The sequence below is a fragment of the Heterocephalus glaber genome, unplaced genomic scaffold, assembly GCF_053883595.1.
Source record: "Heterocephalus glaber isolate CG9 unplaced genomic scaffold, H.glaber_assembly_v1.0 deba00001461, whole genome shotgun sequence".
In the NCBI taxonomy this organism is placed as follows: domain Eukaryota; kingdom Metazoa; phylum Chordata; class Mammalia; order Rodentia; family Bathyergidae; genus Heterocephalus; species Heterocephalus glaber.
In genome coordinates this window covers 19,096,190-19,114,803 of record NW_028258308.1, presented here as the reverse complement: position 1 = coordinate 19,114,803, position 18,614 = coordinate 19,096,190, and the positions used below count along the sequence as shown (strand labels likewise).

General features: G+C 35.3%; 1 protein-coding gene across 36 annotated transcripts in view; it reads left to right on the top strand.

Annotated features, from left to right (window-relative positions):
• Positions 1-18,614, top strand: part of Sorbs2 (sorbin and SH3 domain containing 2) — a 392,887-nt gene that overhangs the window by 358,715 nt on the left and 15,558 nt on the right. For 34 of the 36 annotated variants that reach the window (XM_021265020.2, XM_087217109.1, XM_021265040.2 and 31 more), the window contains 5 exons: positions 1,737-1,825; positions 3,110-3,156; positions 7,658-7,772; positions 7,857-7,985; positions 10,435-10,635. In XM_021265020.2, coding sequence (XP_021120679.1) covers positions 1,737-1,825; positions 3,110-3,156; positions 7,658-7,772; positions 7,857-7,985; positions 10,435-10,635 — 581 coding nt within the window. Of the gene's footprint in view, positions 1-1,736; positions 1,826-3,109; positions 3,157-7,657; positions 7,773-7,856; positions 7,986-10,434; positions 10,636-14,598; positions 15,379-16,868; positions 17,064-18,614 lie in introns of all 36 variants that reach the window. The other 2 variants (XM_087217106.1, XM_087217110.1) reach the window with 1 other exon arrangement.

Here is an 18,614-nt window from a genome sequence, read left to right as displayed (position 1 = left end):
CAGCAGATAATGAGAGGAGATTCAAACTCCTGATGATCCCTAACTTGTGTATAAAATATCTCTATAGACAAAAAGAGACATCATTTAAATTTCACATTAGTGTAATTTATGTCTCAATTATTCATTATCATTGTACAAATGTACTTATTTTAGTAGTTTATTGTTTATCTTTGCTTTCACTTACACTATTCAACATACTTCAAATATGTAAGTTAGGATTTTTAAAGTCAACTTCAACAATTGGAAATTTTGACACTGAGACATGGCAGAATGTAACTTTTCAATTAGCTACCTTGTCTACTTTTCTAATACCTAATATAATCATGTCTCAATTTTATGTGCAGATAGAGTACATTATTGAAACATGATTTAAAAGGACTTTGAAATGCATTGCAAAAATATTTTGTTCTTTAATAAAACATTTGCTTTTTAATTATGTTCAGTCCAAGTAAGAAGTCGTTTATATGCCAAGTAATCTAAAGTAAAAGTAATCTAAAATGTACAATCATTATGAAATCCTTATATTCATAAAAGCATATTAACTTAGAATGAAAAACATACTGCACATAATCTTCTAACAAATGAAAAAACTAAGTTTTACTTGAAACATTTGCGGCCATGTCACCTTCATAAACCTAGACACTGGAATTCACAACTCACAGAAAGTTAGACATAGGTTGTGCAATTTATAGCCACTTGTAAGTAGTCAGTTCTCCCATTTAGTCAAAGTAGTCAAAACATTTAAACAATGTTTTCTTCTGATACATCAGCATTTTAAATTCCTTCAAAGATGGATAAAATAAATTATATTTTAATGTTTCTTGTTATTTAATATAATGAAATTCATTAAAGATATAAAAGAACTGACAAAAAAAATTCTATACCATAAACTACTGAAATAGTTTCAACCTCTAGTTACACTCCCACATAGAAGTCATAAAATGTGTAATAGTAAATACAAGATACTACTAAGGAATATTTGCAATCACAATTTTGTAATGTAATTATCTATATTTTACTTTAGGATAAACAAAAACCTCAATATTTCATTAGCCATGTGGCAACTGATATGACTGTTTATCCCTTTGTGGTTTTGAGTAAATACTTATACTTTCTGATAAGGTGGTTTATTGACTGGGCACAAGGGAAGGCCATAGATAAAGGCGATGACATTTTAAGACTCAATAAGTATTTAAAAATAGAAAGAGAGAGAGAGGCATGACACAGTCCTGTCACCATCATTCATTCTTTGATTTTATTTTTCTTTTTCATTACTACCTTCTTAAATTATTGTTTCACAAATGTTTCTGTTTCTACAAATTGCTGCTATTTTCAAATTCTCCATGCTGTAGCGGCTATCTAATAGTAATTATTAATTGGAATAGAACAGAAATAGTAAGTAGTGAAAATTATTTGATATGAAAAATCTCTATAAATATGAATTATCTACACCAGGTACTACAGTGTAATGAATGAACAATGAGCAATTATATTTACCTACATGACTATAATACTTCTTCTAGCTCAGATAATTTTCCTCTTGAAATGTTCTTGTTTTGTGTATTTTTCATCACAACTTTATAGTTATCAGTTTTATATCCATGTTTTCAATAGTGGTGTCTTTTCCACTTTGGAGAATGAGGAGTAGGGGAAGAGTTACCACAGGGAAAATAGCTGACCAAATCTGCTCTGAATGAATGGATTCCCACTCTGACTGACCCTTTCCTTTCCGACAGACCGAGAGTCCCCCAGAAGTTACGCGTCCACTTTGACTGACTTAGGGAGAAGTGCACCACGGGAAAGAAGAGGAACTCCAGAAAAAGAGGTAGTGCATTATTGGCATTGGAGTCTTTTAAAATAACATACTTGATAAAGCCCTGGTCAGTAAAACTTACACCCCAAATCAGTAAAGAACCCAGACTGAAACATGAAAATAATGAATGAGAAATGAAAAAGTTTTCCTTGGACCCTGAGCCTAGGATTCAAAGCAGTCTGACCACAGCACCTGTCCTTCCCCAGTTGTGCCTTTAAGTGACACCTGTGAATTAACATTTGTGGTGTAAAAGAGTCCTGGATCGATAGGGCTGCCTTGTTGAAGGAAGAGGTTTCCTTTACAATTTCTAAATCAATATAAATTCTACACAAATAATTATTGCGGTTAATTTTGTTAGAGAGGATCCCTGAAGAAAAAAGAAAAGTTTTAACCACCCAGTTAGTAGCACTGCCCCTGGGAGCCATGTACCAATTGATTCTTGGTACTCTGGTCCTTGCCTGTCCTGGAACCATGAGGGTTGATGGAAACTGGAAGCTGGGCTTGCCCTGACAGTCACACTAGGAGGACCTTACAGATGTCTGACAGAGTCCAGTGGCTGTGGGACATGAGAAATTGTCCAGATTTTCAGAAGTTCACTAGACTCACAGGAAAAGAGAATGTGGTGAAGGAATGGTTGATGGAAGGAAGAGCAATGGAGAGCTATAGGGTATAGGTTGTCTCACATAGATTCGTGTGCCCCAAAGTTTGAGCGTGAGTCTGTGTCACATCCCATCCTAACTAAGGTAAGTATCTGATTGACAGTGTGCTGATTGGTTAACCCTCCAGGCAAGCAAGATGATTGCACATATACTTTTGGCCACTATCCAGTCTCTCAGTAAAAACTGGGCTAATATTTCTTGACTAACATGTTAATAAATATTTAGTAAAGGGGATGATGATGTCCCTTGTGGCTTCTGGTCCTTTTATTGTGATTCAGAGTTGTGTCAATCCACAGAGTTATTGACCCTCTGCAACTGTCCCTCGAAAAACCTTTGTAATCGCCAAAATTACATCTAAGAATCTTCCACAGGTATTTTATTAGCCTATTATGGCATTAACCTACCTTAGTTCCTAAGATTAGTATGATTGTGAAGAGGTCAGCCATTATATCCCTGTTATACCTTAAATATCTAAATGCAAATCTATATGATTTATTTTTAAGTTGCACATAGGATTTATAGCACTCGTGTGTGTGTGTATGTGTGTGTGTGTATCACCCCTATGGTCTTGTTTTCCTGTGAAACTGCAAGAAATTCAAATTTTAAGTTAATGCTGATTATTTACCTCTCTTTTCAGAAATTGCCTGCAAAAGCTGTTTATGATTTTAAGGCTCAGACATCTAAGTAAGTAAGATAAGTATTCATCATATGATTTTAGTTGGTTTTAACTATGGGAAGCGTTATAAATAAGACCTAATTCCCAATTCAACAATCCACTCTAATTACCTTGTTCCTTCAGAATTACTAATTAGGATAGGCTAATTTTATTTTCATTTTGAGTTTAGTTGAAACTCTGAGTCTTAAATTACATTAAGCATGGTAGAGCACAATGAGTTCAACAGAAAAAGAAGAATCTTTGTGTCTAGAATTTTTGTGTCAAGAATTAATTAAAAATAAAGTGATGTGTATTTTAGTCACCTTTCTATTGCTGGGATAAAATACCTAACATACACAACTAAAAGGAGAATAGGGATTTTTTGGCTCATGGTTTCAGAGGTTTCAGTCCATGATTGGCTTGAAGGCAGAAACAAAATGATAGAGGAAAGCTTGCTTACTTCTTGGTAGTCAGGAAGCAGAAAGTGAGGGAAAATGTCAAAGAGAAAAAGAGAGACTGAGGCACACCCCCAGTGACCTACTTCTTCCAACCGGACCCCACCTCCTAATAGCTATGAAATGATCAACCAAGGAGGTCAGTGCTTTCATGCTCCAACCACCTCGCTAGGCCCCACGTCTGAAGATGGCTGCATTGGGGATCAAGCCCTCAATACATGAGTCTTTGGGGGGCACTTCACATTTAAATCGTAACAGGGAATAATTAACCCTACCTGGGGGAATTTGATGGCATTCATTTGTCTGGTGTCAAACATAGTCTGTAGCATCAATGACTAGCACTGTGGACAAACATTCTTGTAGTGAAATCTCTGGCTCTTACTGCTCAAAGCTTGAAGGTTCTAGCATAGTTACACCCTGTGGTTCTTCTGTGTTAGTGCTTTCCTAGTCCTGTGTGTGTTATTTCTTTTATCCTGTTTTTTTTAGGAAGTCCTTCACCCAACAGGATGTGGTTGGGGAAGGTTAGCACTGAGCACATAAGTAGACTTAAATAAGAAAGAATTGTGTAGATCTTTTGTAGTTCATATGCACAAAATTTATTTAAGAAACGTTGATCTCCTTTAGAATTCAATATTGAACTTATTGTAAATTGCCTCTAAAGTACACTGTTTAACTTGAAATATATATATGATCAAATATTTTATTTAAAATGCATGTAGTATGAATTACTACTTCAAGAAACTGTGTCTGGCAGAAGACATATTAAAAAAAAAGCCAAAAAAAAAAGAAGAAAGTAAACTTAGGCCAGGGATTTAGCTCAGTGGTTCTGGGACCTGTCTCGAAAGGGCAAGGTCCAGAGTTCGATCCCCAGTACCAAAAAAAAAAAGAAAAGAGAAAGAAAGAAAGAAAGAAAGAAAGAAAGAAAGAAAGAAAGAGAGAGAGAGAAAGAAAACCACTCAGAATTTGGTAATATTGATAATATAGAGAATGAACTAAGAGAAGTGCTGTTTAGAAATAAAATATCAAGTATGGTTTAAATCTGGTGTAAAAAATAAAATTCTAAAGAAAACTTACATCATCTTTTTGACTGGGTAAGTAACCTATTAGTCAGTTTTCCATTTCTGCAGCAAAATTTCTAAGACTTGTGAAGGGAGATTTATTTTGTTTCACGGTTTGGAGGTTTCAGATCATGATGGGGCAGATGTACTGCTTTTAGGACTCTTGAGGAGAGCAGCACACCACGGCTGGGAGTATGTGGCATAGCAAAGCCATTCACTTCATGGTCAGAGTGCAAATAAGAAAAGGAGGAAATGACCAGGACCCATCATCCCCTTCAGAGACTTGGCTCTATTACCGGAATACCTCCCACCAGGCCCCACCTCTTAAAATTTCCACTACATAATGTCAAGCCAAGGGAATGCTAAGCCGAGGACTAAGCCTAACCAGTGGGCCTTTGGGTCCCAACTACAGTGCAGCATCTGCTTTGTTTCTGTGTACTCTGGGCATAATCACCTGGGTGTGATGTGGCAATTTGCGTGATATATTTTATGACATAAAGCACATTTTCTTTCTTCTTCATGACAATCAATCAAAAACCTTAAGCACATACTTCCCCAAGGAATAACAAAGCATATAAAATAGGAAGGGTGTCTTCCCAGGACTCAGGAAGTGTTTCATCAAGTCTTAATAAAAAACAACCTTCAGACGGGGGATTTAGGTCAGTGGCACCACGCCCGCCTCGCAAGCACAAGGTCCTAAATTCGATTCCCGGTACCAGGGAGGAAAAAAAAAAACCTTCAAAGAAGATGCTATGTGGTTGTGAGGACGGTGCTTGGGTGCTGATTACCTCACTGGATTGCGTGTGCTCTAGGAGCCGAGCCCCTCACCCTCCTCCATGGCCACATCCGGGACATTCGGGGAAAGGCTCTCCTGCATGCTGCCTCTGCCTTTCACGGAGGTCACGATAGGCCTTCCTACACTGGCAAAATTTAACTGTGTATGCCCCTAGAGAAAGAGATTAAATAGCCTGCCATAGAAGCTATCTTTCATAATTTTAGTAAGAAAAAACTTTCTCTCTCATACCACAATTAAGTTGCTCTTAACACAGCTTAGTCACATTTCTCTTGTTCTGTTCTTAGGAGAGGTAAAGACAGTCATCCGTCACCCCAAATGTACTTCTGTGTTGACACAAAGCTCAGGGTCCTCGGTGGCTTGTGCAGCTTTCAAAGGCTCACGTCTTCAAAACTATTTTTCTCTACTTAATATACTTATGAATAATAATTATGAAAATATATCCAAGGAACTCACTAAATATAATGACTCAATTTTTTAAGTGGGAAAAGAGATAAAATGCCATTTCCCGGAGGTTGTCAGGAGCCACTCTTCAAAAGGGAAAAAAAAAAAAGCTGATTAAAATGAGACTCTAGGTCTGAGATGAGACAGGCTGAGCTTTGGAAACTGGAGAAGGAATTGACTTTCCTTTGTCTAAATGACTTAAAAATTTTAAATGCAACCCTCTACAAATAGAAAAAAGCTCCTCATATTTAAAAGAAAAAAATTAGTTGTCCCTAATTTGCATGTATATTTAAAATAGTTCATCCAGAAATAAAATGTTCCTTATACAAACAAAACTATTGGGTTGAAAACATTAAGTATCTTATTTTGTTTTCTGTTTTTTGCATCAAATATTTCAATAAAAGAGGGAAATACTATTCAGGCATGGTGGTGCACACCTATAATCTCAGCCCTCTGGGAGGCTGAGGCAGGAAGATTGCAAGTTCAAGCCCAACCTGGGCAATTTAGGGACTTGGTGAGACTCTGTCTCAAAATAAAATATTCAAAAGGGCTGAGGATGTGGTTCAGTGGGAAGGGTCTGGGTTCAATCTCAGTTCGAAAAAAAATGAAGTATTATATTTGAACGTAAAGCTTTAGACTGTTAAGCTTTATAAATCTTTATTATATTTTCTAAAAATTTAATGCACAACAAATATAAAGATTTTAGTGCTTCTAAATGTGTAATCATTCTTTCAATGTGAAACATTTTTGTAAACTAGTTCTTTCAATCAATGAAAAATATTCTACATTTGACATAAACCTCTGTTCATCGTATATTCTGCACTAATAAATTATCCAAATTAAAATTCTGAACTAAGCAAGGCAGAAAGCTTAGAGTGAAAGGTAGATATGTAAAATAAAAGTGGGGCCCTTGGGGAAAAGATGCTAATTAAATGCCCTTCAGTAAAGTATACTTGAGGAGGCAAAATAATGAACCAACACAACCTGGGCAATAAAGTCATGAAAAACTGGTGTAAAGAGGGTGATAGATGTAGGGATGAGTTATTCAAAATGAGCAATTTCATCAGAACTTAAAATTTAAAATGCCTCCTATACCTACTGTTTTTCTTAGAAAGAGTCAAAATAGAAAAAATTGAAGTAGTGTTTTAAAAATATTTTATTTAAAAAAATAAAAGATACAAAGAAAATAACAAACACTTGTTTGTGTCTTCACATTTAAAATATATTGTCCCATTGGAAAATAAAAGTGTGAAACCTTTTCTTTTACACAAATGAGTTCCTTATCAAATACTACCTCTGTGCTAACTCAAAGATCCACAGATATCTTTCTGGCATTGACGCCTCTGTCTTGAGACTCCCAGATGTTTTTTTTCCTTATTGTAAGCTTTAGCACATGGACAACAGAGGGGAGGGGAGGGTGGTCACTAGCTAACTAGCTTCAGGACAGAAAGAAATTCAATGCAGCATTAATCCATCATTTTGCCAAACTTCACAATACTTCAACTATAAAAATATAAACAAATAGACTGTCCCCTCTTAAATGTCATATTAATCTGCCTGTGATTTATATCAGATGTCATGTTTATACTTTTCAAAATTATTTCTGAAGTTATGTTATGAATGATTTCTAGGAATTTTCAAGGAAAATCCTTACCTAACTAAGCTTGACGGATTACATGTTGGAAGTGTATTTTCCAGACTAATGGAGATCTAACAAGGGTGTTGATCTTAAGAATAATTGCTATACATAAGGAAAAACATTTAAATACATCTCTTCCAGGGAGTTGTCTTTTAAGAAAGGTGATACTGTCTACATCCTCAGGAAAATCGATCAAAATTGGTATGAGGGAGAGCACTACGGAAGAGTAGGCATTTTTCCAATCTCATATGTAGAGGTAGGTCCTTTCCCCTTCCCCTGATTGTTGGTTGATTTAAAAGTCACCACAAGTTCAAGAATAAACTATTATTTTTCTTTGCAGAAACTCACCCCTCCCGAAAAAGCGCAGCCTGCAAGACCACCTCCCCCAGCCCAGCCTGGAGAGATCGGAGAAGCTATAGCCAAATATAATTTCAATGCAGACACGAATGTGGAGCTCTCACTGAGAAAGGTAAACTGGTTATTTTCTTCAGAGGTGCATTAGAAAAGATTGTAATTTTGAACCTAAAATAGATTATCATCTTCCTTAGACATTTTTGTATTTTCCAAAAAGGACTCCTTAAGGCTGACACTCTTACTTCTAGTTCATGTGCCCTTCCAGAAAGATATCTGTGTGAGGCAAAATCTGTCTGTGGTATAGCTTGGAAGCAGGGCCCCAAGTCCTCTCTACAAGGTGCTTTGGATGAATATCTCAGACTTAGACATGTGGAACATCAAAAGGAGACAGCATTTAAATGTACTTCAAAATATTTTTGTTCTGTTCCCTTATGATCCAACTATTTTAAAAAGAAAGTATCTCAATGCACACTTTTCTCTATCTTGGAATGAAGTAATCATCCTAAAGTAACAAAAAGTCCACCTCTCTGGGAATCCTTTTCAAATAGGCACCCATGTGATGCTATTTCCTTGATCATCCTTTTCTAGGCCACAGGCTAACCCAGATTTCACTAGCCCCCTTTTCAATCCTTCCATCCCTTCCCAACAAACCAGAAAGAGCTCTTTTGATTTGCTACTTTGCATAGTTGAGAATGATAAGTGAATTATTTTTATTGTTTCTGATACAATGATATATATTTGCTTGAACTAACTACTTCTGCACACAATACAGACAAGATAGTGTTACCGGATGTTGACCTGCCTAGTGGCCTTTTCCAGGCTCTTATTGTTCCGTTCAAAGAATTGGACAGAATATATGAACAATGTAAAAGCTTGACATTTACTAATGGTTTAAAAAAAGGAAGAAAAGAAGTTCTGTGACAAAGTGCCCTTGAAGAAAAGAGAAAATATGCCCTTCTTACAGGATGGGCCACTGCAAGAGAAAAGAAGTAAAAGAGAAGTGTTCCAAAGAAGGAGTTCCGGAAGAAAAGAGAAGAGAAAATACATCCTACATGCAGGATGGACCATTGGAAGGCAGAGAAACAGTGGCTACGTGCCCAATGGCTGCCAGCTTTTATATCCTCCCCTGATGTCAGATATGGCCATTTAATTCAGGGCTCTGTGCATGCCTCCTGGCCATTACAGATAGGACTCTATGATGGACAGGTCATGCTCAGTTCTCCAGCTGCTTTGCTTTGCCCTAATCTCCTGCCTCAATAATAATATTAATTTCAGTGCTCTGGCACCTCCCATGCCAACTGAGAAAGTTGGCCTGATAAAATGAAGGAAATTCCACAGTTCTAGGCCTGGCAGAACCTTATCTAATTCTCTCCATGTGGTCCTAATTCTGCATCATTAACTGATTCTCTGTTATACTACCAGCTATAGTGCTTGGTATTACACAAACCATATCATCATCTGTTTCATGCTTTAAAGAAAATCTTTTCCAGTGCAATTCACCAAGTAGCCCAGTGGTTACCTGCTCTTGATGTACCAGAAAACTAGTGCACTCATTGGAAAGGTTCACTTTTCTTCAGTATGTTCTGCTCAGTTGATGGTAGAGCACAGTAAATAAACCATCTAGCACTTTGACAAAAAGAGAAACTTCAGTGAAGATCTAAGCACCTGAACCAGGACACCTTATTCTCCTACAGCTACTGGCTCAGTGTCACCTTCATCACTGTGTCAGGTGCAGTTACCCAAACCTCTATATCAGCTCTGGATGTTCAGCTGCAGTTTTGCTATTGAACAGTAACTTGCTGTCTTAGTTCTGGGCCATGTGTGGTTTTGAATTAAAATTTAAATTAGGTTCAGCATGATTGCAGTTAGCAGAAAAGTAAATGTAAATAATTCTGTAGCCACAGAAGCCAAAGATTCTATTCAGATGTTTAATGACTAGTGGGACATGGCCACCAAACAATCAGAATTGTTCCCCGTGTTACAGTGTCCTGATGCAGACCAGGGGAGTGTAAATCCTGGCCACAACTATGGATATTCTAGAATGCTACCTTTGTTCCCACCCTTTATATTCACTCTTTTTTCATTCAGATAATGTAGATTAAAAAAGAAAACTAGTGTGCCATTCAACTTTACCTTCTCCAGAGGCTGATTTCTGCAACACATTTCAGGCACACTTTCTGAAGCCCTTCCTGAAGAAAGACATTCTATCAAATCTGACAGAAATAGAATGATGCCACTGTCATTGAAATGTTACCTTTTCAGTTAGTCTGCTTCTTGAAATTACCCACAAATCATTGCTCACTGTACCAGTATGAAACATGTATAAGACTATTCACACTAACCAAGTATACTTAGGAGTGAATCTAAAGAATGGATGGCTGAATTGCATATATGTTTATCATCTATATTTTTCTAGTACACACTAAGGCCTTACTTGCATTTCTCTGATTAAACAAAAAATTTCCCAAATATAAAACTATTATTTATTAGGAAACAATGATGGTTATACTTTTCCTATTGTTGTGCCTCTGTTTTTAATGCATTTTGTAATGTTCATTTTACAGGGAGATAAAATTATTCTCCTTAAAAGAGTTGATCAAAACTGGTATGAAGGTAAAATTCCAGGTACCAACAGACAAGGCATCTTCCCTGTTTCCTATGTAGAAGTTGTCAAGAAGAATACAAAAGGTGCTGAGGATTACCCTGAGCCTCCAATACCCCACAGCTATTCTAGTGATAGAATTCACAGCTTAAGTTCCAATAAGGTAAGAGGATACTCTGACATATTAACATAATACTCGGGAGCTTGGAATAAGATGCTCACTATGTGATTATAGGATATTAACTAGAACATCACATCTTTTACAAAGAAAGGAATTTACATATTATGTTTCTACACATATGAGTGCCTTGCCAGTAAATATAATTTAAGTTTTCTTAAATACATGCTGGCATAAAGGATTAATACTTGATTTTGCTAATTCATTTTCAAGTTAAAATATTAAAAGAAAAAGAAAACATTAGTGTAGTAAACTTTATAGGATAACGTATCTGTATTTCTGTGTATATATATATATGTTTTCTAATTTTTTTCTGAAGCCTGATTTATATATATAAATTTTATTTTTATCATATGCTTATATAAATATAATTATACATCTATATATGTAGGTATAATTATAATTTATATACAATATATAAGCACATATAACATAAAATGCTATATATATAAATAATGTATTTTAAAAACACATGGTTAATATAAAGTTGACAAAATTCTATGTCTTAAAGCTTTTTTATGTAGAAATGGACCTTAAGCCAAATTTTTAGAGTCTGTAAGTCAGTTCATTAATTTTAATGAAAACATAGATTATTAGAAGTCTTCAAATTCACTTCATGAGTTTAGTGGAAGTATACACAAATTCTGTTGTTCAGTGGAACTCATAGCTAAGGATGGTTATCTTTCTCAATATCCAATTTGAAGGGGAATTTGCTTCCTGAATTGAATAATTTTTTAAAATTGTTCTACTTCTTACAATGTGAATTTTTTGTTATTTTTCTGTTAAATTATATTTCTTTTATGAATGGTATTTAGAAATTTCTTTCTCCTTGTTATTAACTGCAAATATAAAATTTTAAACTGCCAAGGAATTACTTCTAAAGTATTAAGTACTTCAAAATGTATAAAGTTGCATTATTTATTGTTTTAATTGAGATCTAGGCTAGGACATGGAAAAATAAATCATCTAGAGCTAGCAAAGTAAAATGGCATATTAGACATTATGAAAGCATAAAGTCACTTCATGTCCCAGTACAAGATCATTTGAAGATATTGTCCCTAAGTAACCAAAACTACCCCCTGGAAAATGGATCTTAGAAGCATCTTAATAAATAAATGATCTAAGGATCTATCTTAAGAGAGACATTTTCTTTTAAAAGAGCTAAATCCCTAGCCTTATTCATTTTAATACCCTTTGAAGACTGGATTTCAAGTGCACATAATTACCTTCAATTCTATATCATTAGATAATAGAACTGTTTGGTGTTTTCTAATTTTATTTAATTGATTAAGTGTTCCAGAATCTTCTTACATATATTTACTTTACTACCAGGACTTAGCATTTAGAGATCAATATCCTTTCTTCAGGAGTTTCCACTGATAAAAGATGAACGTCTTCATCTATATATTTGTCTCATCCACAGTCTAATCAATCTTAAAAATTGATAAATTTTTGATTGCCAGATAAATCTCAAGTGACTGTGTCTTCAAATAAAATATTATAAAGAAGAAAAGCATGTGTCTACAAAGGCTTGTTTAGCACTTAAGAACTTCTTCCACATGCCCTAAGTAATACTGACAATATATTTTAGATCCTAATATTTTAATCATCATTATGAATAAGATTTAAGTGTATTTTGGAGCTTTTTTCTTTAATACAAAGTTTAAATAGAACAATATAAAAACTTTACTACTAAATAATTAGTGTTTTGTTCTCACTTCTGGAAGAAAATATGAAGAAAAATTATATCCATAATTTTTAAAAACACTTGTTTTATTCTAGCTGATTATCATGCTGTGAAGTCATTGGCTTAATGTAGAAAATTCATTAGTGTTCCATTAAATCATTTCCAGAAAGAGAAATATTATATACGTCCAGGTGATGAGATCCAAAATAAACTAAATCTACTTTCTAAAGATATTTGCAATAGAGTGAGGAACTCATTAATAACTTTTCACCACTCTTTTATAATTTAAATCACATTTTTTGATATTTTATCTCTATTTGGGGACACTCAAATATAAGTTGATATTACTTTTGATATATCTGCTTTTGGTACAATAGAATCCAATTATAATGTTTTTGAAAGAGAACAAAATTGTATAATTTTTGTATTATCGGTGTATTTTTGTGATATGTGTAACCTGAGATATTTATTTTGACTTTAAGTATAATCGAGTCCATTGTAAAATTGAGCACTTTTAACCTTCTAGCGTGTATATTGGTCACTGTGGTGATAATGATACTATAATATAACCACAGGTAGCAGTAATGATGATAATCATAATGATTATGATAGAATTTGAAGATCTTTCTATCTCATCCACATAATATTCCTGTCCAGGAGAGAAAGTGAAAAGTAATGATCTTAAATTACTATATTTAAATTACTAAGAATTTTAAAATTTAATTATTAAAATATTTTTGTTGCTTAACAAATTACAAAATAGAGCTTAAGCTAATAATAGAGCTTAGCTAATAGCTAAGTTCTGTAGATTATCAAGTGAAACTTGGGTAATTTATATTTCATCAAAAATTGATAGGAGTAGCTATTAGTGCAGTCACAAGCAACATGTACGATCTCACTTTGTATCAGATACTAAGCATCCTCAAGTCCTAAATCCAGATCCTCAGATGAGTTTTGTGACACATTGTAGCATTATGCCACCCTGTGATGAAATGATATATTTCTTTTTTAAAAATACCTAAAATTTCAACTAATTCCCCATTCCTACAACAATATACAGAAGTCAAAAGTTAAGTGGCGAATTCACTGGGTACATATCCCTACTGAGGCCCCAGTTCCAAGAAGTTCAGCTGCATCTGTGAAGTACTGTGTCCTAAACATTCATCTAAAACATGCATCTCTAGAAGCTTTCTTCAAGTATTTTTTCTTTCGAACCAATGATATCCATCTGGAAAGCATTAAAGTAGGTCTTCCACCAGCCTCTCTCAAGGTCTTTATATACATAGCATTTTTTTTTCTTGTCCACCAAAGATAGATTCATGTATTAAAAGTTGTCAGGCAACACGGCTAGAACTACTTTTAATGAACTTGCATAAAACTTTACATTTGTTTGATATATCCAAAACACAGCAATGATATTAAGATATACCAAAGTATATTTTTACTTCAGGAGATTAAGCTTCATTAATTAAACCTTCTTAAATTTAGATAAAATGTCAAGCTTTTGAGAGAGTTCATGAGTCATAGCAGAAGTTTACTCTCTCTGAATATTTTATGCTCCCTTTCTCTATAAACATTTACTTTGGACTTTTTTTTTTAACTTTGAAGCAGTAGTTATGTAAGTTAAATTTCATTCTGACGATGGGCTTTTGATCTTGAAAAATGTTTTTTGGGAACTTTCTTAGAAATGTGTTCATGTATAATGTTCTATTATGTGTTATAGTCATATGTTATAACCTTGCAAACATCAGTGAGAAAGTTGTGATAAATCTTGAGCATTCCTGCAGGAAAAAAGAACAGTAAATAAATTCGGGGAATAAAAAAAGGCTTAACAGTTTGTTTGCATTCTCCATTAACATTTTTTCAGAGGTATTTATACTACTGAATCAATAGCTGGAAAGCTTCAATATCTTTTAAACTAAAAAAGATAATTATTAAATCTCTAAGATTTCAGTTTATCCTCTATGACAACTCTCTCTTCTCATAGGACACTTAACCTCTTCCAAAACTAGTAGAGTTTTGTTGTCCAAGTAACTTTTTAAATTAGTATAACTAAATTTATGTATTTAAATTTCAACAAAATTTTATTCTACTCTAGATCTCTTCCAAATATCTTCAAATCTATGTCTATGCTTCAACATACAGTAATTTTTATGTTCACTACCATCCCTTTCCTGTATTTCTCTGTCTCTGTGTTTTGACGATTATTATTATTTTCTTTGTTCATTTTTCCAACTTCACAACCCTTGCTCCTTTCTAAGTTGGCTTCCAGTGAAACAGCCCTTCCTTCCACCCATAAAATGTCACGTGGTTCAGATGAAGGAGCCTTCCAGGGAAGGGCCCAGGAGTGGCTGTCCCTGACAAATGGGTGTCCACCAGCAAACAGTTTGGCCCCAGTGCCATTTTCTTTTCTGGACAACTTCTTGGATGAATTAGGGAAACTGAATGCTTTAACCTTGTCAGCCAGCCAAGCAAAACCAATTGTCCTAGAGGAGACCACCCTTGAAATTAAGGAAGAGCCTTCTGCTCTCCTCCCGTTGCCTCCAGCATCTGTACGCACAGGATCATCGCACTCTCTGCTACCTTTCTCCCACCCAATTATGACCTCAGCTGCAGCCCAGCCTTACAATGCAAGGCCACTTCAGGATCCCATAGAGACCACTCAAAACAAGTTTACAGATTTGAAAAAAATGAGAAGGGGCTTTTCAGGCCCTAAAAACTTTCTTGAAGTGCTAGGTGATAAATTTGTTGCTTCTGCATGCACCAATGTGGGTCCCTTGCCTATAACCCTCCCTGTCATTGGAGAGGAAGATGAGGAAAGTAGTGAGGGGGTTATGTCAGGCATCCAAAGATGGCGGCTGGAATCTCAAGAACAAGATGCCTTGTGGTGTGGCCATGGTGGTACAGAGGTAGCACCAGAGCTGCACATTGAAGAGGAGAAAGAAGAGGAGAATCCTCTCTGCTTTACATGTCCAGTAGGCACCCCCACAGTTCCCAGCATCTCCAAGGAAGACAGCAATGCAGCAGAAAACAGTAATGAGGTATTTCAATTTGGCCTAATTGCTGAAGAACTAACCAGTCTGACTGAAATTATCTAGGATAGTTAATCATATTAATAACATCTCTCTTAACACTGCCTTAAAATGTTTCCTTACAAGAAAAATTAGCATTATGTAAGTCAGAGGTAGAGGGATATATGAAAACATACCGTATTTTAATAAAATGATGTAAATACTACCTATGAAATAATCCCATTATCCATCTTTTTTAAACTAAACTCACATTTTAAAAGCTTCATAATTTATATAGTCTTTCCAGTTTTCCATAATAATGATAGCTAATGGTTGACTCTTATGGAGTATCAGGCACTATTCTAAGAACTCAACATCTTTAATTTACAAAATCCAGTGAGGTGGGAAATATTATTATCCTTTACCTTTATCTTTAGAAAAGAGAAAATTGGTATACAGACAGCTCAGTCCAGTTTCAGGATGGGAAAACAATATACTGCGTCTTTGATCTAAAGGCACTTTGCCAAAAAAAAGAAAAGAAAAGTAAAGAAAAAAATACCACTCTAATCCCCTTTTTTCTGTTCTAAAGAGGTCATTGACTTCAAGTTTTTAACTACTTAAACTTTGGGTCCTTTATCTTCATCTTTCAAACAAAGAACCTTGGACCATGGTTTTAATGAACAAAAGAAAGAAATATACCCTGAAACTTTAGCTTGTAAATTTCTATCTTAAAAAAACCCAACAAAAATAAAAACTTGGTCTCTCAAGTATGTACCCTATGAATTAAAAATCAAGTATAATTACACAGATTGAAATTATGATATAAAAGGAATGGGTCATCTTATGCCACTATGCAAGTTGTTTTTTTCCATGGTTCCTCTATTTCCAAATAACCCAGCCATGCCTACATTTGTATAAAACAAACACACAACGTAATCATAGAAATAATTCACTGCAGTAAGTTCAGTTCCATTCTAAGTGAATTATTTCAATAACTGGTTTTCCCTTTAATATAATAATTTCTAAGATGTGATTAGAAATGTGGCTTGATTCACAGGAAATGCTATCTGCCTGCAGCAGACAGTCCCCTGGGCATGGTGCAATCTCATTGGACGGACCTTCTCACTAGTCTACACCCTATGCATAGAGGTCAGAGCTTCTCCAGCTTGGTAACAAACTATTCACAGTTTGAAACCAACTTAAAATCAAGTTACAAAGAGTCATCACAGCATTTTAGGTTCAGTTCTGCCTTCATATTTAGAAGGAGCTCTTCCATAAATATATTAGAATACGGGCATTCTTGTTTCCTGCCACCCATGTCCACAGAACTAAACTGATTATAAGCATTCAGCCTTATGAATCAAAATCCAAAGAAAAAGCAAGAGGTTGTCATGAATGTCACATCCTTGAGTATTTGGTAACTTTAAAATTATTTCAGTTTAGAGGACAGCCTCTAAAGATCATATAACCTCATTCTGGACACAAGGGTAATCACATCTTGTCTCTCCTCAATATTGAAGCCATCTTCATTTTCTCCAAGAGATCGAATGACTCCGCCTTTGCCCAGCTGTCTGCTTTCCCCCACTCCATTTCATGCTCCCTGGGCCTCTGTTTCTGACCTGGTCTCTACACTTTCCCAGCCTACCCAGCCCACCTCACCTCCTCTCCTCCCTAAATACTCTTATCAACAGGAGATCAGTTCACCAAAGTTAAAGGTAACTGCATCATGAGTGTGGTTTATTGCATGTCTTTAAGTATAAACGTAATTAGATGTATGCATTTACGTTTGTGAAATCTTATAAGATCTAAAAAGATATGTAAATATCAATTGCTAACTTTTAACATCATTAGCATGGCCTCTGTCCAAAACTTTAGAAGATACATCTGCATAGCAGCCATACCCAGATTGAGGAGGAAAGCAAACTAAAATTTACATCATAATAAAAAATAATCATTAGTTTCTTTTTAAAAGGTGAGTCAGCTTGAGAGTCATCCCACTGGAAAGTGTCAGCTTACTGCCTGTCATCCTCCATCACTTCTTAGTGGACTCTGGTCTCCCATTACTTTCCATCTATCAGATTCTCAGAGCCTGGGGACAGGATGGCCTTGGCCTTAGTCACCTTCCGCCTTGTTCTTCCACAAGGGTGAAGTAAACAAAGTTGCAGGAAGGATGATGCTTTAGTAGCAGTTGGCAAAGCATCCGTCTCTGACACCCACAGCCTGGCAGCTCTGCTACCATTTAACTCTCCTTAAAGGATACCTTTAAAATTTGTACCAAAATTAAAAGAGAGAGAGAGAGAGAGAATAACAATGACAGCATGAAATCAAACCATCACCCAACATTTCTGTTTCTATACTCAGAATAATGCTGAGACCTTTTCCTTTGGACAAAAGGTGAAAGGCTTCAAATAAAAACGCACCCTCATGTTTAATTTTACGAATCTGAAATGAGGGCCTCTGTAGATAAGCAAAGGTTAAAGCTCTGATACAGCCCAGTTTCTGTATTAGGAAGCAGGAATGCAACACCTCAACAGTCATTTATACAATCATCAAAGCCCCGGTCTTCAATTCCATCCACTAAAACTGTCCATCTAGAATTCACCTTAAGTGTGAAAGGAACTTTTGAAAAAATGAAATATTTTAAGATTAATTTTTCTTGAGCTTTGTGGTTTGTTTGGGGTTTTTTTCCCCTGGTACCGGGAATTGAGCTCAAGACTTTGCATGTGCCACTGAGCTAAATCCCCAACCCTGTGCTTTATGTTTTTATCCTAGTTTTTAAGTACTATAATGCCACATTACATAATATCTGACCAAAATTTTGACTTCTGTGGTTTTATTTTCGAGGCCAACATACTTATTTCTTGCCTTTTATTTCTTGTTCAATAATAATCAATAAGTAAGAAAGTACCTTCAGAGCCTGAGTTCTCTAAGTTAGAGATGGAGGACTCACTATTATAGCATTAAGGACAAAACTAGAATTTTGACAGGTTTATTCTTATGCAGGAGCCAAGCTCAACTCCTGTGGTCTTTAGGTTTCAACTATTGCAAAATGCAAGAAAATGGAGGTGTTCATCATTACTAGATTTTAAAAGGATACTTTAATAACTACATGAAATAACTAAGTCCCCCAAAACCATTTTTTCCTATTCAGGAGGAAATGTTGATTTTTAATCTCTCATTGAGGAATCGAACTCGGGTCCTTGCACTTGCGCAGCAGGCAGCGAAACCACTGAGCTAAATCCCTGGCCCTCATTGAGGTTTTTTTA